Source organism: Mesocricetus auratus, unplaced genomic scaffold (assembly GCF_017639785.1).
Source record: "Mesocricetus auratus isolate SY011 unplaced genomic scaffold, BCM_Maur_2.0 Super-Scaffold_100010, whole genome shotgun sequence".
In the NCBI taxonomy this organism is placed as follows: Eukaryota; Metazoa; Chordata; class Mammalia; order Rodentia; family Cricetidae; genus Mesocricetus; species Mesocricetus auratus.
Genome location: NW_024429194.1, coordinates 81176416 through 81202150, shown reverse-complemented (window position 1 = coordinate 81202150; position 25735 = coordinate 81176416). Strand labels below are relative to the sequence as shown.

The following is a 25735-nucleotide window of genomic DNA, read 5'->3' as shown; positions in this document are numbered from 1 at the left end:
TCACACTCACACACACACACACACACACTCACACACACCAGTAATGATAACAACAAGGATAGCTCTGAGTGGAAGGGTACCCTTGCCTGTACGGTTGACCCACATGAATCCTTCCTTACGCATGGAGAAAGCCACTAACAGGCAGTAGTGGGGCACTATGTCTAAGAAACTAGGAGCCAGCACGTGCATGGGGCTGCAGGATCTGGAAAAGTCCACTGAGCCCTAACTGGGCATCTCCTGCCGCGAATTAGGAAGATATTAATGACACTGGAGGTATTGGACTTAGGTCTTTGCCATGGCAGCAACATAAACTGGTACACCAAGTTTTTTTAATTATTTTTGAGATTAATGTTACATCATTTCTTCCTTCTCGCTCCTCCCTCCTAACCCTCCCATATGCCTTTCTTGCTGTCTTTCAAGCTCACGACCTCTTTCTTTCCATTTGTAGTTGTTACATGCATATACGTGTACATATATACATATGTCTTCCTACATATAACCTGTTCAGTCTGTGCAATGCTACTTGAATGCGTGTTTTCGGGGCTGACCACTTGGTGGTGGAGAACCAACAGGTGTGCTCTTCCCTGGGGAGGACTTTCTCCCACTCCCAGCATCCCTTAGTTGTCTGCAACTGTTTGTCTGGGGCTGAGGCCGCACAGTCTTCCCCCTGCTCTTGTTCAGCCCCTGTGTAGCCAGACAACTCCTGCACCCAAGGCTCTGGGAACATTGCGGGAGACGAGGAGGAAAGACTGTAAGAAACAGAGCTGGGGAGTTTGCTGTGAGACTGCGTCTCTGTCTAATCAGAAACTGAGCCCAGAAAGTCTCACTGACATGACAGCATAATTACAGCTTTAGTAAGAATAACTGAAAATCGGTCAAAAGTGCATTTCTAAATTGATGTGGCCCTATGAGTTGGGGCCCCCAAATCATGGGACTAAAGATGCTGGTAGGGACATCCTGGAGTGAGATCAAGCACAAATCTCTGTCCCTTCCCTTCCTAGTGGGAGACCTTTGACAAGCGGCTTCCTTTTCTCAACTGTTAAACCACTGCAGTGATAGTCAGGGGAGTTCTTAAGGGATAAAGGCACAGAGGCAGTGTGTGTATGAGGGGGGTAACAGGCAAGTGTCTGGTCAAGTACCTCAGCTTCCCACGTGGGTCAGATGCTAATATCACACATCCCTCCACAACAGGACTACCAAAAGCTCACACAGAAACATCCCATCGGACACCCAAAGCCAGCGTGAGACAGGCTGCTGCTTTACGAATCTGCATGAAAACTGGATTGAAAACTTGAATTCTTTGGTTCCATCACTGGGTTCGGCCTCCCCAACACTGCAGCCTTCAATACAGTCCCTCACGCTGTGGGGACCCCAACCATGGCATTATTTCATTGCTACTTCAAAACTGTAATTTTGCTACTGTTATGAATCCTAATGTAAATGTCTGTTTCCTGATGGTCTTCGGCAACCCCTGAGGGAGGATTGTCCAACCTCCAAGTAGGTTGGGACCCACAGGTTGAAAACCACTGACTTACACTGATGATATTTTCAAAGTACAGAAAGTAGGGGGGGGCTTGCTGTGAGCCCGCCCTCAGCACACAGGGTAGACTGTAAGATGCCTGATGGGGTTCCAAAGCTGAACCAGGCCTCCCTCTGGCCTTAGTTAATCTCACTCGTCTCTGGGTGTTTTCTTTCATTATTGTCCACTGTGTGACAAGAACAACCTGAAGGAGTGAGTGGCTGTCTTTGTCCCGGAGGTTTGCAGATGCGGGTGGCACTGTTTTCTGCCAGCCCTACCTTCCACTGACTGACTTGGGCCATCTGGGGCAGCAGGCTGAGCCTCTGGTGCAACAATAGTCCACTGTAGAAATGCCATCATTGTCTACACTAGACACCGGACACCTGGGTACCATAAACACTCTGGCTGGCCACAGAGGGTAGGGATGTGGGCTCCTGGTTGGCTTGAGACAGGGAGATGCAGACCTCACTAAGAGCCTCTATTCAAAGTTAAGCACTTTGGAGAGTGACAACTTTATGTTGAACCTATCGTATATGTGTGCACACACACAATTTAATGTGTTTCATTTTGTGCTTTTTCCTCTTTGAACAATTTGAACTATGGGGGACAAGCCATCAGTCACTTGAATGACAACTGTCAGATCTCTTCCTGTACCTGGCTACCCCAAGTAGGAGCTCTGGCCAACCATTCCCTTGGAAAACAGCTAGACTGTCTCTAGGAGAGCTGGCTGTTCACACTCCTCCACTGTCACTCTGAGGGACACCAGGAACGGAGGCCCTGGCTCACGCAACAGACACGATAGCATCAGCCATCAAACGCTCTGCTACCCTCTTCTGGCCTCCATGGGCACCAGGAACACATGTGGTGTGCAGATACACATGGAAGCCAAACATTCATAAACATAAAAATAATAATTTAAAATCACTTACAATTCTAATTCATAGCCACAAATGGGTGGAATTGTAACTTTTGTTTTGAGACAGAATCTCACTGTATAGCCCAGGCTAGTCTGAAACTCACAGAAATCTTTCTGCCTCTGCCTCTGAAACACTGGGACTAAAGGTGTGCACCACCACATCCGGAAATGTAATTCTTTTTTTTTTTTTTTTTTTTTTTTTTTTTTGGTTTTTATGAGACAGGGTTTCTCTGTATTGTTTTGGAGACTGTCGGTCCAGCCCGGACTCGAACTCACAGAGATCCACCTGCCTCTGCCTCCCGAGTGCTGGGATTAAAGGCATGCGCCACCACCACCCAGCCCGGAAATGTAATTCTTAAAAATTCCATGTTTAATTCTTTTTTTAATTCTGGAGAGATGGCTCAGCTGTTAAGAGTGCTTGCTGCTCTTTCAGAGGATTTAAGTCTGGTTCTCAGCACCTACATCAGGGGGTTCACAACCACTTCTAACTCCAGCCCCCCGGGATCAGATGCCTTCTTCTAGCCTCCAAAGACAGTGGCACCAATGTGCACATACCTACCCACACACATATACACATCATTAAAAAGAAATCTTTTAAAAAATATATATGTAATTGTATTGGTGCATGCATGTGTGTGCGCGCGTGCGTGTGTGTGTGTGTGTGTGTGTGTGTGTGTGTGTGTGGTGGTAGGAGGAGTTGGCTGACTACAAAGGACAAGAAAGAGTAAAAACCATAGCTGTCTATTTCAACTGAGGCAGCAATCACACAATGCACCCTTGTTCAAACTCATCAAACTATACAACGAAGAATGGCACAGAAGTTAAACTTCAACAGAGCTAGGGAAGAGAGGGTAAAACCATGGAGAGTAAACAAAGCCTGTGAACACACTTTAAAGGGGCCACATAAATATTGTTAATGGAAAACAATGGACTGATGATAGGGCTGGGGGGACACTCAAGTTCAATCTTTGGAATGGGAGGAGAAAACCAATACCTACAAGTTTCCCTATGACCTACACACACACACACACACACACAGAGAGAGAGAGAGAGAGAGAGAGAGAGAGAGAGAGAAACATCACTCCAGATGAAGAACAGTCAAATCAAAACAAGAACCTATGCTGCTGACTATCAATTAGCAAGGATTCCAAAGCCCCAGTGTTAAATGCCTGCCAAAAACCACTCTGGTGAGCCTCCCCTGTAAGAATAAATTAACACCTTTGTGCATTGCATTTTAACAATATGTAATACAAACCTTAAAATGGTTCAAGCCCTTTGACTTGAGGAATGACAAAACGCATTTCAGCTTTTTAAATAGAATGAGAATGCTTTTTGATGCAAGAGTCTGTGAGAAAACAGACCATAATTATACCTCAGATGTTCCCAGCTATGAATACATGAGAGTATGGATATGTGAGTGTGTGTGCTCACAGACTCTGAAGTCAAGTAGAAAATGTACTAGCAACAGCTATCTCTGTCTATATTAGCAGTGGCTACATTAGCAGCATTATCTCTGACTATATTAGTGGTAGCACTAGCTATTATGAGTCCAGATTATCTACTTTTTCCTTTATAGTTTCCTCGTTTTCCTGTTTGAAACACACATGGCTCTTTAATTAACATGAATAAACACAGAACATACTTTCCCCAGGATTTCCATAGAGAGCACTATTAACCTAAACCACAGAGAGACAGCCGTCCTCCACATGAGACTGTGGATCAAACCCTGGGTCTTGTACAGACACACTGGGTCATATTCCTGAACCTGACTTTTGGCCTCTCTTCAGCACCCATGGATCATTCTCTGCCCCAGGCAAGCCCTGCTCTGGATCCTGAGGTGAGAGCCTGCTCCCTGCTCCCTGCTCCCTGCTCCCTGCTCCCTGTGTGTTCCCCACCCCAGGGATCCGGGTGGAGAATCACAGCAGCAGCAGCTGCATCCACCATGCAGCAAGCGGCAGAAGAAACACTGTGACGCATCACACGGCTAAAAGCTGCATGGCTGGACAATGGCTAGTGTCGAAGGAGGCAACGAAGAGTGCCAAGATCTGAGAGGAGTCATGTGAGTCCAGGACCCCGAGAGCTAGCTTCACTAGGAGGACACAAGCAGGAGTTCCGTGCAGGATGCAGCACAGGAGGAAGACAGAAGAAAGAGGAGAGGACAGGAGGGAGATGGAAAGAGGAGACAGAACCGCCATGGCTGACACTGTCCCTTCTTCGGTGCCTAAAGCTTCAACCTTGCCCCGTCTTCAGTCACTGTCACCCTCTGGGCAGCTTTATCTGTGCCTCTTGCCTGCTAAACCAGCCATGTAGTCTAGGGGATAGGGAGTCTACACCTGCATTGCTGGCCTTGACTCTGCTTCTTGTGGCTGCTCTGCAGCAACACTGGTTTTGTTCTAATGAGCATTACCCATTCTCTCTCCTGCCTTCAACTCCACTGAGCTCCTTCCTACATACGGCAAACCTGGAAGGCCCTGTCCTCCACGGTGAGCCCAGAGTGGTCAGTGACCTAGGTGGACACAGGGCCTTCTGCCTGCCCCTCTAGCTTCCCTGTTCTGTGCTCTCATGCATCCATGGGTAGGACACTGACACCTGGGCATGAGCTGAGAGGCAACCACGGTACGTATTGCTTGGCTTCATTGTCAGGACACAGACGATGTTTCTTTGCCAAGACCCAAGCTCCTGCTGGAGCACTCCTGCAGTTGTGGATTAAAGGAGTCACCACACACCACTGAATGGTCAGATGCTCATGCATATTAAGATTTCTGGCCATAATGAAGTGCCCACAGGGTACTCAGGTAGGAACAAGGGGAAGTCGGGTATGCTTGGTTCTGGAGGTTCACACAGAAAGCCCCAGGCAGAGTGAACAGATTGCCAAGTTGACCCCTTTATGTAGAAATTTGTGGCCTTTGCCCAAGACACAAACATAGCCTAGCACTCAGACCCAGAGTTCCTGGATCAAGGATGCTTCCAGATATACATAGAGAACAAGCTTGCAAAACAGTCAAGGCTACAGCTGAGATTCCTCTTAGCCTTGTCTCCAGAGCATATCACTCAAGCAGGCAGGTTTGTCCACCATGCACCAAGGTGATTGTACTACGAAAAGATACCCCAGGCAGCTGGGGTGTCGGCAAACAGGGCTCTAAAGGGTGAAGATCATGGAAAGTCACAGAACCAGCAAGGTCTGCTGGGTAGAGTTGAGGCTCACAGAGGTGATGGGTGAAAGTCCATTTCCCAGGAGGCCCCTGGAGATTACAGGCTTAACCTGTAGTTGCTTTACCAGCTCCAAAACACGTGATGAAGATCTGGGTTGCTGGTCAGTATGAAGCCCTTGCCCTGATCGGTAGGTGAGATAAGAGCAACTGTGACAGGATGGGCCCAGAGGAAACAGCACTTCACATCATTCACACCAGAAAACATAGACAGTCCAACTTCCCCATGCACCCTCGTTGGGCAAGGGAAACTGGGGCTATTGCTAAAGAGTGAAAAGATGTGCGCTGGTTCCTGCTGTGTTTCCACTGAAGCCACCTGGGTGGTCAATGCAAAAGCTCCTTGGGCCTGGGGCAATGACTGTGGAGTGAGGTGACAATGCAATCGCACATGGAAGTCCACAAGCCCTGACATCGCCTGTGCAGCTGGGGACAAACTGACTCACAGCACAGGTTCCTTCACATGGCAGGGACAGCAGCAGACTTTCTCGTCGCCTTAGAACCACTGAGCCACCTGCTTCCTGTGGGGACAAAATGTGAAGGGGAGACTGACTCCTGCAAGCTGCCCTGTTCTCATGTGCCACAACCATCACACTGGACACCTGTAAGAAATGAGTCATTGTGGAGGCCATTTTCAGTATGAGAGCACTTAGAGCTCCTCGGAGAGTCCACAGGCCCATCTTCCCTAGTGGGCAACCACGACCTGCTTCTCTAAGCTCTGTCACTTTACCCTAGGTTACAGGCACTCTGCCATATGGCAGGTCATGGGTCAGAAAAGGAGGGACTCTCAAGGCCCAGGATGTGCATTAGATAAAGTTTTATGACCTGAACCAATAGGATAAGGAATCTGGGGAGGGGACAATGCTAGACACTGAGCAGAGTGTACCTCTTAGAATAACTCATGATGAGGAATTCAGGGGGTAGAGAGGTCTGATTAACAATATAAAACTGGGGCTGGAGAGATGGCACAGTGGTTAAGAACATTAGCTGGTCTTCCAAAGGTCCCAGCAAGTGGATGACAAACAACCATCTGTAATGAGATCTGGTGCTTTCTTCTGGCCTGTAGAGACACATGCAGACAGAGCACTGCATACCTAATAAATAAATAAATAAATCTTTTTTAAAAAAAAAGAATATAAAACCATCACTTTGTGATCAGATTCACCGGTCACTTTTGCCTGTTCTCTAAGCTGATTTTGCCTTTGCAAGGCCACAAAGTAAACTGCTTTTGCTTTCACTACTCTGTGTCTCCTGTACTCTGAAGTAAGGATCATCGCATGAAGGAGAAAGTACCCCGGAGGCTGTAGAGAGTCATGTGAGTCCCAAGGGTGGAGAGGATGCCATGAAGCTCCACCATCTCGTAGAGTGCCGAGGGACTTGGCGTCTTGGTTGGAGTAGTCCCTTTAAAGTAAAAGGCTGCTGGTCCTTGTGCCACCAATCACAAACAATGGGATGCATGCTTGAGTGGTGTCCTGGGTTGGGCCAGTGACTCTGACCATTTACATAAGGAAGTATCTTTGCTGGGCAGTAGAAAGTAGCTGCAGATGGTCTAGGCAGGAGGGAGCCTGCTAACCAAGACACCCAGTGCACTGCCTTTCACTTGTTTCTGGTCAAGGGTGACTGTGAACGGAGCAGCTGGGAATCCTCAGGAGTGGGTACTTTGCAGACAAAGTCAGACAGTGGGGGTAAGATCAGAAATATTTAGACTACGTCTGGTTTCCCTTGATGCTCTGAGTCCAGGACAGACAGTAGTCAAGGACGACCAGGTAAAAGCAAGAGCGATATGGGTACAACCCTGAGGACCAAGTGACCCCAGCACTGCTCCTCACAGGCACTCGTGACTCTCTGCTTCCAGCCCAGGCCCCCAGTACAGGTTGCTCACAATAAAATCCAGCAGGGCTTCCCTTCATAGGGGATGATGAATTAGTGAGTCTTTAACATTCACCGTTTAAACAGAAGAAATAGGGTTAAGAACAAGAAACTGACAGCATGGGGAGGCAGCGTTCTCTCTAAAGCCATAATGGAAAATAAATGGCTTGTCTTTGTTCAGTGGATAGGCCACTCCAGATGGGGTCTACAGAGAAATGTTTGTGCACTGTAGAAATCTAAACTGATGTAATAGTACAGGGAATACAGGTCGGCTCAACGATGAGCAATCATTTAAGATCTGGCAAACCAAAACCAGCTGGATAACAGGGGTTGTTGTCAAGCCTGGTGACCCAAACCCACATGGCAGAAGGGGAGACTGACTCCTGGAAGTTGACCTCTGACCTCTACATCTGATGTACAATGAGCACATGGGTGTGTGCGTATGTGCACGAGTGCTCACACACACACACACACGCACACACACGCGCGTGCACATACACACACACACACATGGAAAAAGTTACAGATGAGCTATTTTTACAACAATGGAGAGAGGATGGATAATTTGACAAACAACAACAGGAAAATAAATCATAGATTGGGAAAAATTTAACTTGAATATCCAATTTATATTACAACGGATTGAAGCGTTTAATTTTAAGAATGAGACAACATGAGCTAGAGCAAGCTCCTTGCCCAAGTTGGGCAGGAACGATGAGTGACAAATTTTAAATGACAGAAGACATTGAACAAGAGAAGATGGATGTGTTTGATTATATTAAAATACAAACTTTGAGATGCTAAAGTATCGTGTTAATGAAAAGGAAATAGCAAGCTGGGAGAGCTCTTACACAGGTTCTCCTTTGATGCATACATGATTATAAAGAATTAAACCTGAAGGTGATAAAATTGACTCTAAACCCTTCCTTCGGGCCATTAGCCCATTAGGACGTGAGGAAGATTCCCACCAAGGGAGGCAGAGTCACAGCAGGCTGGCACCTGGAGGTGGCCAACCTCAGAGTCAGCCCCAGAAAGACAAATTAAGACAATAACAGGCCACCGATTCGTGCCTCGTGCACGATCAATATTTAAAATGACGTTAATGTGCAGCGCGGGAGAGGAAGCGAATCTGTGATGGCAACGTACACTGCCCGGGAGCCGTTCTGCGAGGACAGCTGGGGAGCCCTGCAGAAACACCACACGGCGATGCGTGCCCTCAGCCCTCAGGAAGGTCAGCCAGCATGCAGCATGCTGTGCAGTGGCCAGAACAAGAGAGACCCTGCCTGAGAAGGTGAAAGGAGAGAACCAGCTCCCCAAAGCTGCCCTCTGACCTCCACATGTGCGTGCCCGCACTGGAACTGGTGTGGGAGTCTACCCTCTGAGCCACACGACTGCCATCTTGGGATTCGGCTGCACCCTCTGGCAAAAGGTCCTCCCAGCTGGGCTTGTCGACTGCACCCTGGCAGAGGGTTATGAGACCCTCACCTGAATTTCTGACCTCCTTACCACCTGTTGTTGGCAACTCTGCCTTAACTGCATGTGATCATGGGAGAGCTAGAGTGCATAAGAAAGACTGGGGGGGGCTACATCTACGCAAGTAAGTGGAAGCCCTCATCCTTGCCAGGTAAAGGCTTTCTGGGTCCCTCCTGTTGGGCTAGACACACCTACACCCCCTTCACCTACGCTCCGTAGGAAGCCTGATAAACTCACTGGTTCCACAGAGTGAACTTTGGCAGAATCATACCCTAGTTTGTCCTTGGGACCTTAGGAGTGGGGGGGACACAGAAGGAATTTTAGAAACATGAATACAGAGAGAGGGGGTGGGGAAGGAGAAGAGAATTATCTCCAATCTTCAGCAAGTTAATCTTAAACCAAAAACCAAAATAAACCACTAAAAAGAACCACAGACACAGAATCGGCAGCAAAGATCAGAGGAGAAATACATCCGAGTCTAGAAAATGTTAGAAAATAAAAAAGATCGTGAAGCTAAGAGTTGAGTTTTTGAAATGCTAAACAAGGGCTGGAGTGATGGCTCAGTGGTTAAGAAAGGTTAAACAACCGAGACTCCTGTTAGCTTGATTAAGCTAGAGAGGAAAAGAAAAAAGGAAGTTGGGAAAGCTTGGCATAGTGAGTGGGGCATGGTTACAGCTTCAGGGTTCAGGAGGCTGAGACAGGAGGACTGAGTTGAGGCTAGCCAGGGCAACTCTGTGAAACCCTGCTTAACAGGCTTGGCCAGTAGAAGACACCTGGCAAACACTAGGCAGAAAAGTACCACAGTGTTTCAATGCTAGAAAAGACTGGCAACCTGTGATTTTTGTGAGATGCCCACACATGCGCCTTCAGGTCTGTGACAGGGGACATGGGTGTCACACTGGGTGGCTGTCCTATATCTGAAATAGTTTGATTTGGGATTGCTTTGAGTTTTGGAATACTTCCATAAACAGTGAGGGACCTCAAGTCTAGACACAAACTGTCTGTGTGTTCCATACACTATTACTGCCTTGTGACTATGTGACACAGGACTTCTGTGAGCCTGCCTGTATTTGAAATGGGACCCTCGGATGTCACATCAGAGCTCAGAAAGTTCCAGATTCAGAACCACTTCAAAATGTGTTTTTTCTTTCTGAAATGTATTATTGTGTATGTGGGGCAGGGGCATGCCTCAGAGCATGTGTGGAGGTCAAAGGACAATCTCACTGAGTCAGCGCTCTCCTGTAGGTGGGTTCCAGGGACTGAACGCAGGTCATTCATGAGCCTTGAACAACAAGTGCCGTTACCCACTGAGCCATCTCCACAGCCTGGAATTTGGATTTTCAAGTTGGAGATGCCAAGCCGTATGTAAAAATCATGACGCAGACACTGGGACATTCGCTTTGCTCTTGTTTTTGGCACTGTACCCTGGGGATTCTGGGTAAGCACAAAAAGGGCCTCAGAGAGCTCTGGGTCCCTGAAGAAGAGGTTGTACCAAGAGAACATGGTGTCCACCTGCATCCCTAGTATGCTCATTCTATATGCCCATGGTACTCATCACTTGGCAAGTCACCCCTGCTGGGATCTAGTCATTGTCTCTTTCAGCATTTTTAGCACCTAGCACAGTGTCTGGCAGAGGAAGGCGCTCGGTAAATGTTAGCGGAATGACATTTCATGCATTCATTAAAATGATAATTTCCAAGAATATGAAGCCAATAGGAAAGGAGTCTAAGACAGCCATTTCTATTTTTAAAATCAAAGCAACACTGTAGGTGTACCTGACTACAAATGGAAACGTTTCTTAGGCATGTGAATGAGGATGTGGGGCAGTAAAGAGCGTTGGGCGAGGGGAGGAGCATCTTCTAGCTGCTTCCATTATTTCTGTTCCATTACTATTATGAATTTTGAGGCTAAGAAGGGGTTCTAGATGGTCTCTAGCTATCCGAGAAATAAGTCCCGAGGTTGGTCATTCAACAGAGCTGTTTTCTGAGCCACAGAGCCACTCACTGGGCCCAATTTGCGACTTGCTTTGGAAATCCTGGGCAGGGTTCCTCTCTGCCATGCATGGTGTGGTGCTGGGCTCTTCTGCTGCTCTCAGGCATCTTTTCTAGACAAGCTCAAGATGGCTCTCATCACCTAGAGTTACACAGGACACCCTTTCCATCTTGCCACCCTGAGACGAGGCACTTTGTGTGACTTGCACAAGAAAACAAGACTATTGCAAGCAGTATTTTTGTCTCTAAGTGCCTCACGCCCACCTGAATGGCACAGGGGTTCCTTGCAGAGATCACCGATTCTGGTGTCAGGCAAGGGGTAGAGGAGACTGGATGTTTTATCATCTCAGAAAGCAAAAAGGCTCTCAGAGTCCATACTGGCCCCAGCGACGTGACACGGACACCAGCGTGAAAAAGCCCCACCAGCCAAGAGGTAACAATGGAGTCTCAGCGAGTCTGACTCTAACCAGCTGGGCACGGTGGTGCTGCCAGTTATCTCAGCACCTGGGAGGCTGAGGCAGACAGGTTTCAAGTTCAAAGCCAGCCTAGGCTACAAAGTCTGAGACCATGTCTGAGGACATTAACAAGGAGGAAGAAGGACAGACAGAGAGAGAGGGAAGCAGGGGGAGAAAATAACTGTGGTGAATTAGGACGTATGAAATCCATTTAAATTTGAGAACTCATAATAACTAAGAAAAGGCTATTAGAAAAAGATTTCCATTGTTCTCTGTGGAAGAGGCTGGTGGACAACTCCTTATTTTGAAAAGCAGCCACAGAAGGGTCAAGCCAATGACATTTCTTTGAGCACTGTACTTGGTTTTGTTGTTGACATCTTTTGATTTGTATGAGACGTGAGCAGGCTACACACGTGTGGAGGAGCAGGCTATGCACACATGTGGAGGAGCAGGCTACACATACATGTGGAGGAGCAGGCTACACATGTGTGGAGGAGCAGGCTACACACATGTGTGGAGGAGCAGACTACACACACGTGATGTGGAGGAGCAGGCTATGCACACATGTGGAAGAGCAGTCTACACACATGTGTGGAGGAGCAGACTACACACACGTGATGTGGAGGAGCAGGCTACGCACATGTGACGTGGAAGAGCAGGCTACGCACATGTGATGTGGAGGAGCAGGCTATGCACACGTGGAGGTCATGGGGCTCCGGTGCCAGTCCTTGCCTCCCACCTTGCTGGAGACAGCGCCTTGTTCTCAGCTGTATAAGGGAGGCCTGAGCTTCCCAGAACTCCCGTGTCCTCTGATCTCGCCACAGCAGTGCCGAGGTACAGAAGATGAATGTCCCTGAGTCCAGTTTTACGTGGGTCCTGGGGATCTGAACTCAGGTCCTCACGCTTGCGTGCCAAGTGCTTTGCACGCCGAGCTGTCTCCCTAGTCTCTGACTTTCTTATCTAACTGTGGAGACGGCAGTCTCTCATCACAGAAGCACTGTAACACCGTAGAAGAACAAACGGAATATTACCACCCTGCGGTCTCTAGGGAACTATGGGATCTGTGTCTGATTGACAGAGACAGCTAACATGAACAGACAGACGGGCGGCCCACACATTTCACCAGTCTGTGGAGCAGTTTTGCCTGAAGCAGATAAATAAAACCACAGCCATGGGTCCTCACGGGTGCCAGTTCAGGGGAGGGGGGGAGCTGCAGGAGGGAGAGGGGACTTAGGAAATAGTATTGTGGGTTATAACAACCAAATCCAGGCTGTAAGAAACACCAAGGGACAATGAATCTAGCTTTGTATAAAAGGAACAGATGGGAGGAAGCCAGCAGAGTAACAGGGAATCAAGGTGTGCTGGCTGGTTTTATGTAAACTAACACAAGCTAGAGTCATTTTGGATGCATGAACTTTAATTGAGAAAACGCCCCCACCAGACTATGTGAGGCACTTTCTTGACTGATGTAGGAGGACCCAGCTCACTGTGGGCAGCATCTCCCCTAGGCTAGTGGTCCTGGGTGCAGTGGGAAAGCAGACTGAGCACGCTGTGAGTTCCATGGCCTCTGCCTCGGTTCCTGCCTTGACTTCCCTCAGTGATGGAGTGTGACCTAGACACTGAAGAGGAAATAAACGCTTTCCTCCACCAAGCTGCTTTTGGTCAATGTTTTATCACAACAACAGAGACATAACTAAGAAATGAGGTGAGCCACAGATGGCAATGTGCAGAATGATTTCCATTCGGACTCTCAGATACTGAAAAAGAGAACAGGAGCTGAGTGGTCACACTTGGGCCCTGGACAGATATTTACTAATAGCAGTGGCAATTCTGTTTGGTATGAAGACTGTCGTGGCATTATAAAGAGCTTGCATCTTTTGGAGGCGCAAACGGAAATGAAGGCTTGATGTTTGTTTTCTCAGACATCCGGGTTAAGGCCAATGAGCAGAGGTGCAAATGCAGTGACTGAGGACCTGTAGGCGCCTGGGGGCTCTCAAGCTGGGGACTGAGCTCTGAGAGTGGATTTGTAGGCCTTTCTCTTTGCCTCTGCATATGTGGGGAAATCTCGGTGGCACCAAGTTTAAAGCACTAAATAAAAAATAAACGAGGTTCTTCTGTGTTGTCCCGGCTGATGTCTGGGGGAAACCTGTCAAGAAACAATGGATTCTTACCTTTTCATTAACTGGATAAAAATCCTTCTTGGTAGCACATATACGAAAGTGTCAAGGACAACCTTCAGGTAATTCAGAGAGACGTAGCCACCTTTGGAGGGGTCTCCTGCGCTTAGGGCTTTTTCGATCTTTTCATAAGACTTTGAAAGCTGCAAGGAATTAAAATTCAAATGTTGCATCCAGCCAAGTCAACATCCTGGAGCCACCCAACCCTACCATTTTTGTTTTTCTTTCTGAACCAAAACCTCCCCACATCTCCATCTCTGAAAACTGATCAAAAAGTTTACTGTGGCACGTACTGAAGCTCAAATGTTTAATTGATGAGTTCACTACAAACAACACCCCACTCACTGCTGACAAGTTTCTCAGGGAGGGACAGCAAGAACGATGGCTTTACCTCTGACTGCAGCACTAAAAATACTCCACAGGCAGCGCTGCTGGTGTGGTGCATCTTAATATGCTTCCAGCATACCCTACCGAGAGCCCACGCCATGCACTTCTGATAAGTCAAGCCATCAGATTTGCAAGCTGGGAGCATTTTATTAAAAATAGAAGTTGCTTTTGTGGCGTGGAAATTGATTAATATAAGGATTATATAAACATAATAGACACTGGACACCTCATAAATCATGGTTTTAAAAGGGGGGTGATTATAAAAGAGTAAACTAATTTTCTCCCAGGACTCCGAGGATGCAGTGAAGTTAGTTCAAAGCTGGTTTTCATGACTCATAAAAAAAACCTGTGGATGCTGGTTATCATTTATGGAACACTGCTATTTATTATTGGCTGATAACTATATTTATTTTCAATCATCTCAGTTTGTCTGAGTTCAGTTTTTCCTGATAAATGGAAACTAGAATAACCACCAATTTGGTGTAAGAGGGAGCTTTCTTTACAGGTGTCTGGAAATAGACACACAAGTACAGGAGTCTCCATCTGCCCAGGGAATAAGAGGTCAGCTCCTGAGTGGGCATAGCAATACTGGAGATCTTTAAAATACTGGGAGAGATTAAAGGGCTGGGCTTTTGGTGCATAAAATCCCTCAGCCAGAGTGCAATCCCTGAGACCCACATAAAGGGCCACAGTCTGTAGCAAGCACTTGTAATTCCAGCACTCCCACGGAGAGGTGGGAGGTACCAGAGACAGGGAAACTGGCCAAGATCACTGACCAGAGAGCCTGGAATACACAACACAGTGACAGACCCTGTGTCAATACAGTGGAAGGGAGAACCAGATTCCAAAAGTTGCCCTCTAACTACACACACACACACACACACACACACACACACACACACACACACACACAATCACACTTTAGAATTCTGAAAATATTTAAAGATCCAAATCTCTTAGAAAGGGCCTAAGCCTCCAAGAAAGAATGAACACAAATTTCAGTGAGCTCACCTGCTTCTTCTGCTTCTTCCATGAGAAAGAGCTTCACCTGGAGCCCCTGCCTGGGAGAGGACTCAGAGAAGCGAGGGTACCGTGTGATGTGCATGCAGTCTTCATGCATTTACTCTAATAAAATCTGTCTTTTTTTAATTTTAAAAATTGTGTCTCACTCACTATACAGCCATGGCTGGTCCAGAACTCACTTTGTAGGCCACACTGGCCTCAAACTCACAGAGATCTGCCCGCCTCTGCCTCCACTGAGTGGGGATTAAAGCCTTAAGCCATCACACCCAGCTAACGGAATCCATCTTAACATCTCAAAGGTGTCTGGGCTTCAAGAAGGCTTTTCAGAACATGCTCGGCCATGACCAAGAGCTTCTAGAATGACGCAGAAAGAGTATCCAGGTGACATCTGAATCCTCCCCCACCCAAAAAGAACCTCACTGTTTATTTAAAATAGTCAGGTTTTGTGTAAGAAAAAAACAAGCAATTCAGCAAAGGACAGAAAGGAACCAGAGGTGTGGAATATCTCACATCCCCAGTTCTGCGCCCTGGAAGCTCCAATGCAGTCATAATTACAGATATAATTTTACGAATGGCCAACATGCCACACTTTCAGGATGGACAGAGGCTTTGTCACTTAGCAACGTGTGTTGAAACATTTTCCTAAGAATCAGTGCACACAAGGCTTTTGGGGTGACACGTGGCTACCATGACATCACTGACGGGCTGGCAAGAGTTACAGCTGTTAGTGTTCAGGCATCTGTACTGGCCTGCCCTCGGGGTTCTGACAGGATACGCCCTCAGCTGCAGCCACTAAGATCACCACCTAAGCACACTCATTACGTTCCCTCTTAAAAGGGCCCTGCCCACCTCTCATTCTTCTCTCTCTCTCTCTCTCTCTCTCTCTCTCTCTCTCTCTCTCTCTCTCTCTCTCTCTCTCTCTCTCTCTCTCTCTCTCTCTCTCTCTCTCTCTCTCTCTCTCTCTCTCTCTCTCTCTCTCTGTTCACCCCCTCTCTCCCTTTCCTTTCTCCTCTCCGGCTCTGGCTCTGGAGGCCGGTCTCCCTGCTTCCCTTTCCCCTTTTTATGATCTATTTCCATAATAAAAAAGAAAAACCCTCTGCCTGAACCCTGTTGCATGGTGTCTTTCTCTCAAGCAAGCAGATTTTCTTAAGTTATAACAGCAGCTTCCATCTTGACACAAGTAAATGGCTGTGTGAACACCTCCCATGCCCATATCTCAAGGAAACCCCACTATCTCTCCCCATCACTCCGCCCTTTTCTGTCTCTGTACTCAATGCTGTGTTTACGGCTATGTGTGTCGTCTCTCATCCTTCTTCTCCACCAGGGCTAGATGACTTCAAGACAGAAGTACTTAGGCTGGTTTTGTTGACTAATAGTGACCCAGAATGCAGCACAGATTTGGCACGTTAGTCAATATATCTAAAAGTGGATATGTTTTACAGGGAAAAAAATGTTCTAAACAAAAGTTGCAAAATATAAAAAGATGCTCCGTGTCTTAGCAAAAAGACTAACAAGCCTCAAAATCCCAGTGGAGGCTGCATCAGACAGGCAAATGTGAACAAGTCTAACTGTGTCAGGTAGGGAGGTCCATGGAACAGAACTCCATATGCTTATGGTGGGCGTGCAAGAGATCGTGGGCAACAGGGTGATGTTTCAGTTAAAACAGAATCATGTTCTAGAGCATCAACTGAGACAGCAACTCCATGCCTGGATGGGATTCCCAGGACACACAGCACTGAGCGCCACAAGCTATACAAATAAACATTTATAGTGGGACCTAGTGACACAACCCAAACGCAGCTACAGGAGAGTATGTGACCTACACAGCCTTCAGAGGGCAGACACTGTGTAGGGGGAGGTGATGACAGTGTGCAGGGAAAGGGGACACAGACACCTTGCAGGAGAGATGAGTGATGACAGACACTGATCCGGGAGGTGACACAGACATTGCAGGAGGAGGTGATGACAGACACTATGCAGGGGGAGGCGATAACAGACACTGAGTAGGGGAAGGTGACATTGTTGCAGGGGGAGGTGATAACAGACAATGTGCGGGGGAGGTGGCAGACACTGCAGGGGGAGGTGATGCAGACATTGCAGGGGTGGTGATGACAGACACTATGCAGGAGAAGGTGACACAGACACTGCCGAGGGAGGTAACACAGACTCTTTGCAGGAGATGACATGATGACCGACTCTGTCTGGGGCGGTGACACAGACACTAGGCAGGGAGGAATGATGACAGTGTACAGGGGAGATGACACAGACAGCAGTGGGAGGTGACAGACACTATCCAGGGGGAGGTGATGACAGAACACTCTGCAACAGGAAGGTGATAATGCAGCTTCATCTTAGCTTGGGTGGATCATACCCTAAGCACAAACAGGGTAACAACAAGGAGCTTTGCAACTGTGCCAACACACTACAGAGTGGGCAGAGCAGGGGACACATAAACACATAGCAGTCAAGAAACAAAGGACCCTAGCTTGCAAGGGACAGCGAATAATCATCTATTTCAAAAATGTTATGTCATAAAAATGAACCAGATAAAACTAGGAATTCATTAAAAGGGCACCCTGAAATTATCAATAGTAAAAGAGGTGAGGGGGTGTGTGTTAGAGCTGAGATCACGGCAATAAAAATGACTATTACATCACTAGATGCTGAAAAAGCCTTTGACAAAATCTAACACCCATTCATAATAAAAGTCTTGGAGAGACCTGGGATAACAGGAACATACCTAAACATAATAAAAGCTATATACAGCAAACCAACAGCCAACATAAAACTGAATGGAGAAAAACTCAAGGCAATTCCTCTAAAATCAGGAACAAGACAAGGCTGTCCCCTCTCCCCATACCTCTTCAATATTGTACTCAAAGTTCTAGCTAGAGCAATAAGACAACAAGAGAAGATCAAGGGGATACAAATTGGAAAGGAAGAGGTCAAACTTTCACTATTTGGATATGATATGATAGTTTACATATGTGACCCAAAAAACTGTACCAGGGAACTCCTACAGCTGATAAACATCTTCAGTAATGTGGCAAGATACAAGATCAACTCAAGAAAATCAGTAGCCCTACTATATATACACAATAAAAGGGCTGAGGAAGAAATCAGAGAAACATCACCCTTTACAATTGCCACAAACAGCGTAATACCTTGGGGTAACACTAACCAAACAAGTGAAAGACCTGTATTGCAAGAACTTTGAGTCTTTAAAGAAAGAAATTAAAGAAGCCACCAGAAAATGGAAAGATCTTCCATGCTCTTGGATAGGTAGGATCAATATAGTAAAAATGGCAATTCTGCCAAAAGCAATCTACAGACTCAATGCAATTCCCATCAAAATTTCAGTACAATTCTTCACAGATCTTGAAAGAACAATTCTCAACTTTATATGAAAAAACAAAAGACCCAGGATAGCCAAGACGACCCTGTTCAATAAAGCAATGTCTGGAGGCATTAGCATCCCTGACTTCAAGCTCTATTATAGAGCTATAGTCCTGAAAACAGCTTGGTATTGGCACAAAAAGAGACAGGTAGACCAATTGAACGCCCTAATATTAACCCACACACCTATGAAGACCTGATTTTCGACAAAGAAGCTAAAATTATACAATGGCAAAAGGATAGCATCTTCAACAAATGGTGCTGGCATAACTGGATATTGGCATGTAGAAGATTGCAGATAGATCCATGTCTATCGCCATGCACAAAACTTAAGTCCAAATGGATCAAAGACCACAACAAAAATCCAGCCACACTGAACCTTTTAGAAGAGAAAGTGGGAAGTACCCTTGAACGAATTGGTACAGGAGACCGCTTCCTGAACATAACACCAGTAGCACAGACACTGAGATTGACAATTAATAAATGGGACCTCCTGAAACTGAGAAGCTTCTGTAAGGACACAGTCAACAAGACAAAAAGCCAGCCCACAAAATGGGAAAATATATTCACTAACCCCACATCTGACAGAGGGCTGACCTCCAAAATTTACAAAGAACTCAAGAAGCAAGTCTCCAGAACATCAAAGGATCCAATTAAAAAGTGGGGTACAGAACTAGAGAATTCTCAATAGAGGAGTCTAAAATGGCTAAGAGACACTTAGTGCTCAACATCCTTAGCCATTAGGGAAATGCAAATCAAAACAACTCTGAGATATCATCTTACTCCTGTCAGAATGGCTAAAATCAAAAACACCAATGACAGTTTATGCTGGAGAGGATGTGGAGAAAGGGGAATACTCCTTCATTGCTGTTAGGAGTGCAAACTTGTACAACCACTTTGGAAATCAGTATGGAGATTCCTCAGGAAAATGGGAATTAGTCTACCACAAGACCCAGCAATTCCACTCTTAGTTATATACCCAAAAGATTCATACAAGGATATCTGTTCCACCATGTTCATAGCAGCATTATTTGTAATAGCCAGAACCTGGAAGCAACCTAGATGTCCCACAACTGAAGAGTAGATAGAGAAAATGTAGTACATTTACACAATGGAGTACTACTCAATGGGAAAAAACAATGGAATCTTGAAATTTGTAGGCAAATGGATGACACTAGAAGAAACCATCCTGAGTGAGGTAACCCAGTCATAAAAAGACAAACATGGTATGTACTCACTCATATATGAATTTTAGACATGGATCAGGGGAGTGCCAGACTATAATCCCATTGCCAGTGAGTCTGGGAAACAGGGAGGTTCCCAAGAGAGATATGCATGATACCCCAGGGAAGGGGAATGAGGCAAGATCTCCTGAGCAGATTGGGAGCATGGTGGGAGGGGAGAGGGAACCAGGGGAAAAAGAGAGGGGGAGAAGAGGAGGGGAGAGGAAGACATGGGGGAGCAGGAAGGTTGAGTCAGGGAAAGAACAGAGGAGAGCAGGATAAGAGAGACAATAATAGAGGGAATCATTATAGGTTTGAGGAGAGATATGGCACTAGTGATATTTCCAGAGATCTTCAAGGATGACACCAACTGGCAAACTAAGCAATAGTGGAGAGACTACCTTAATAGCCCCTCCCTGATAATGAGATTGAAGACTACCTTATATGCCATCCTAGAACTTCATCCAGTGACTGATGGAAGCAGAGGCAGATACCCACAGCTAAACACTGAACTGAACTCCCTGGAACCCAATGACAGAGAGGGAGGAGCGATTAGCAAAGGGGTCAAGGTCATGCTGGTGAAACCCACAAAGACAGCTGACCTGACAAGGGGGAGCTCTTGAACTCCAGACGTGGTCTCCTAGGTGTGGACACAGGGAAGAAGAGCACCCATGAGCCTTTCTTGAGGAAATTACCAGACAATGAAATCCAGCCACGCAAAAACTAAATCAAAGTCAAAAGGGAAAATGCTGGAAACACTGAACTACTCCATTGGGTGTGAAACAAAGGCCAGACGTCTGGAGGATTACCATAACTGTACAAAATACAAGTATTACCAACTCCAAGAACACAATATAGACAGCAAAATCTGTGGGGTGGGGGCTGGGCAGGAGAAACACAGCAAGTGTCAGTCACTTGTCACTTGTCATCAAGTTCCACGGCAGCGAGCCAGCCCCTTCAAAGGCATCACCACCTCTTCAGCGCTGCCTGGTTTTCTTCATCCCTTTCATTGTGCTAATGTCCCTTCAGGGACTTAATATGTTGTGTGGGAAACAGACGTCCAAAGTTCCAGGGTGTCTTCCTGTCACTTCTGACTGACAATACTGAAGGGGTAGTGACAGCTTCTCTTACACTTCCAGGCAACCCTCTTCCTGCCCGGGCCTTCTCACCTGAAGATCCACATACAACCAGTGCCTGTCATGTGGAGATTCAGTTGGTAACTCCAGGGCACCAAGGAATTGGCCTGATGTGGGACACCTCATGAACAGGGCTAATCATGATGTCACATGACACCGAGGCTTGCTTTACTCCTGGCAAAAATCAACAGTTTTTAAAAGACTGTTTCCTTTTTTTTCTTTTGAGACAAGGCCTTGCTGTGTAGCCCAGGCTAGCCTGGAACTCAGATCCCCCTGCCTCAGCATCCCCAGTGTGGCAGGCACCACACTACCCAGCAATGGTCTTCTTAGAAAAACCTTTCTATCACCTGCCTGCTCGCTAAAGCGTTTGCCTTTCTACACATAGACAAGGAAGAGCATGAATGGGTGTCACCAAATCAGCTTGGGCTGCTCTGGGTGGGGGACTACGGATGACTTCCTGAGTCAGAAGAGCTCCCACACTTTTTTGGGAGGGTCATGTATTTTGGGAAGGCTGTGATTTTTATGAAAACAAATAAGATTATTCACCAAGAAGGGAAAGCAAGCTTTGCCAATTTTTTTTTGGTAGATATGAATGTATTCCTTTCTCAGATCTTTTCACTAATGTTGGCTTTGTCAGCAGTTCCTCACTACTTTTTCTACAAAAAAAGTCCACATTAATTACTTGCAAAGTTATGTGTGTATTAGAAAAGTTATTAAGGCTGGAGGAATGGCTCAGTGGTTAGGAACACTTATACTCTTGCAGAGGATCTGAGTTCACAACCACCTATAACTTCAGCTCCAGGGAATCCAGTGCCCTCTTCTGGCCTCCTTGGGTACCCACACACAGGTGCACAGATACACATGCAAGCACATTCATATAATAAAAATTAAAAGACACTGAAAGACAATTTTTATTCTTATGTCATCATATTTGCCAGGCTGACCTCATGTTCACACCAAGTTCTATCATACAAAAATACTTTCTAAAAAATTTTATGCTATCAATCTTTGTCATTTTCCTTATGGCTTTTAGGCTTTACTTCATACTCAAAAGATACTTTAATTTCAAACTTTGAATTGTTCCTGTTGGCTTGGGCTTGGTGGTAAAGGGAGTGCTCAGCATAGTCCGATGCCCAATACCACAAAAGTCACTTTTTACCCTCATTGTTCATTCTAGGTTTACAGTAGTTACTATGTGTAGAGATTGGTTTTAATGAAGGGTAGGTTTTCCTCCAACAAATGTCTGGCTGACAGATGATCTCAATGATAATTTCATCATTAATAACCCACAATTGGCCCATGCCATGCTCCACTGGCATGCCTAGTACTATATGTATGAAGGTTAGCTTTAACTGTCAACTTGACACAACCTACAATTACTCAGTGAGGGGCTGCCTTTATCAGGTTGGGCTGTCTGTGGGAGAGTATCTTAATTAGGTTAATTAATGCAGGATGACTCAACCCAGTGTAGACAGCAGCATTCCCTAGGCAGGGGCTCCTGAACTGGGTATGAATGGAGAGAAAGCTGAGAAAGTGAGCATCATGCCTGCTTCTCTCTCTGCTTGTGACTGTGAATGCAATGTGACTATTTGCATGAAGTTCCTGCCTTGACTTCCCTGCAAAAATGGACTGTAAGTTGAAATAAGCCTCTCCTCCCCAAGATGCTGTCTATCAGGGCATTTCTCACAGCAACAGAAATGAAACTTGAACAGTATAGGCTGACCTCACAGGCACAGCTTGACTCATTGACAATGACTTCCTAGCTCATTCTGACTGCCCATGGCTACACCAGCTCTCCACTGTCCCAGCTGCTACACCTTCACAAGGTATTTAAAAGCAGTAGGAAAGATCCTCAATTTTAACTTCTCAAGGGACACATACATGATCCAAATATAGAGACCAGAGATAATGACCAAGCCCCAAGGTTAGAAGAAGAGGATCTCTCAGTGTACTCATTAATGACCAACCCCCACTCAAGCTCAGAAGTTGCCTCTTTATTTAGTCGAGTTTTCTGCTATATCAATCAAACTGTGCATTCCTTTACATGGTTTCTGTATTTTATCTTAAGTTAGCCTGCTAGTAGCACAGAGGACATGCTTGAAATGAACCTGTCAGGCTGCAGATGACTCAGTGGGTAAAAATGCTTGTTATGAATGTCAGAGGACTTGAGTTTAAATCCCTCACCCATGAGCATGGCCATGTGTGCCTATAACCACAGTGTCGACAACTAAGGGCAGGCAGACCCTGAGATATCACCCATTGACCAGTCTAGCCAAAATGGAGAACTTTGAGTTCAGTGCCAAATCGTATCTCAAAAATAGGTGGAGAGCAACAGGCTTGTGCACACATACACACATGTGCACACACAGTAAGCACACACCACTAGGTATACACCCCACACATGCATACCTTCTACATTCCCACCCCACACCTATATACCCCACATTATTCCCACCCCACACCTATATACCCCACATTCCCACCCCACACCTATATACCCCACATTCATACCCCAGTCTACATATCCCCACTCACACCTCACACACCACACCCACATCCACACCCACACCTTCACACCTCACCCCCAGTTCATACCCACACCCCAACATTCACACCTCATCCCCAGTTCACACCCACACCCACACACTCACACTTCACACTTCCACTCATACTCCACATGCACACACACCCACATTCACACCCCACACCCACATTCACACCCCACACCCACACACACCCACATTCACACCCCACACCCACACACATTCACATCTCATACATACATACATACATACATACATACATACATACAAAGTTAGCTTTGCCACTGTCAGCTTTATCTGAGCATCCTGAGGAGAGGTTCCTGGTGGTCTGATGGGGTGCCCGTGGGAGCAAAGTTTCAGATGACCCAAGACTGAGATGACTCCTGTGGTTACCAGCTTGCCTGTGGTGACGCTTTGGCTCTCACCTCTTGACAAAAGGTCTTTTCCACGTCATCTAAGGAGTAGTTCTTCCAGACATCTTCAGATGACACAGAGTTGAGTGGCCGTTCCCTCCTGCCAGTCTTGGCCTGTTGATTCTCCCTTGAGATCTCTAGTAAGACAAGACCACTTTGGTTTACTCTCATTGCAAAGGCCGATTCTATCTTGTATGCTTCTGATCATCGCCTGCTTGATAAAAATCAAGGTGAATGAACAAAGAAAAGGGCAGATTATTGGATTCTTTTACTGAAATAAATTAATAAATGGGAAAAAGAAAGTTAGCTTTCCATGTGTTACTGCACACCAGGATAGACCCTGAAATGTGGGCTAAGTGTGATGAAATTAGAGCTGTCTGTGCAGTCCAAGGAAACCAGGGCCATTCTGGATGTTATGAGCTTCAGTGGAGACTTGTCAGAGGAAACAGTGAAGCCGAAACCATTCAGGGGCAGGCAGGCTCGGGGCAAAGACCAGCAGAAGGAAAGTGAGCAGGGAAAACAACTGTTCACACACAGGAGATGGAAGGTGGTGTGTGGTTTCATCTGTGATCCCAGTTCTCAGGAGGCGGTGGCAGGAGGGTTCTGAGTTTACGGGCAGCCTGAGCTACACAGCAGGATGCTAGTGTGTGTGTGTGTGTGTGTGTGTGTGTGTGTGTGTGTGTGTGTGTGTGGTATCATATATATATATATATATATATATAGAGAGAGAGAGAGAGAGAGAGAGAGTGCATTAAATTTAAAATTAAATAAAGGTTGATTTCCATATTGTATGAGCAGCTCTTATGAATGCAGATATCCAAGGTTAAAGATGGAGATGGACATACAAAGAACCAAAAAAAATATAGTAAATGTATAAAAAGTATTCACAATCATTGGGAATTTTAAAAAATCTACTTAAAACAGGTTATTTTGGACTTAATCATGCAAGGACTAGAAGACAGGTGAGAACAAGGAAGCTGAGGGGCTCAGTGCTAAGGTTTGCGTACAAGGACATGACATCATATCCTAAGCCAGACATGGTTTTGCACATCCAACGCAGCACCAGGGCTTCAGGGAGACAGGCAGGTATCTGGAACTGAAATGGTGGCCCTCAGGGTGAGTGGGCACTCCTCCAACCAAGACAGAGACAGCAGGGGACAACACCTGGATACTCTTCTGGCTCAAACAGGAGAGTATACATACACATGCATGTATACCATACATACATATACACAGAGAGATTTTTACACACATGTGCGTGCACACACACACACACACTAATATAGGACAATGGCAGGAAGCTGTTCTCACTTGGCACAGAAGCAACCCATGTGCGAACACGCTGAGCTCTTCTACTGTTTGCTGTCTGTTGGGCAGCAGGCCACCCAGCAAAGGCCTGCATGTGAGGACACTTTCTACAGTGCCAAAGGGAAACAGCTGCAGCAGAGCCAGTGGATTTAACAGGGAGCAACCTCACAAACGGATGCTGCCAGGGCTATGCAACAGCCATGCAGACATCAGAAGCCAAGACCTGGGCTGGAGAGATGGCTCAGCCATTAAAAGTACTTGCTGAGTTTGCAGAGGACCCAGACTCAATTCCCAGCACCTGCATGGCGGCTCACAACAGTCTGAAAGTCCAGATTCATGGGATCTGATGCCCTTGTCTGACCTCCTCAGGCACCAGACATACATGTGGTGCACAAATGTATACACCAGCAAACCACACACACAAATTAAGTAAGTCTTAAAGAACAAGAAAGACATGTCTGTGACACAAATGTGAGTTCCCATGCAATATATTCTTTCATGATTAAAAGGGCAATTATAATTTAATTTTCATTTTCTCACTCATTTTGTATGTCTTCTTGTCTACCCATCATCTCCTGACTGATGCACCAGAAAAAAAATAATCTAGAAGGATCTGACCAGGAGAGTGCTGAGGGTCAAAGGACGCAAGACACAGGGTTGTGGGTGGTAGGGGTTCTGGTTTTTTGCATCTGGCTTTTGT

At 46.2% G+C, this 25735-nt stretch overlaps 1 protein-coding gene across 6 annotated transcripts in view; it reads right to left on the bottom strand.

Annotated features, from left to right (window-relative positions):
• The window catches only part of Efcab6 (EF-hand calcium binding domain 6), a 185239-nt gene that overhangs the window by 81405 nt on the left and 78099 nt on the right, over positions 1 to 25735 (bottom strand). For all 6 annotated transcript variants that reach the window (XM_040754059.1, XM_040754061.1, XM_040754064.1 and 3 more), the window contains 2 exons: positions 23740 to 23864; positions 13601 to 13749 (listed from right to left, as the gene is read on the bottom strand). In XM_040754059.1, the coding sequence (XP_040609993.1) occupies positions 13601 to 13749; positions 23740 to 23864 (274 nt within the window). The remainder of the gene's footprint in view (positions 1 to 13600; positions 13750 to 23739; positions 23865 to 25735) is intronic.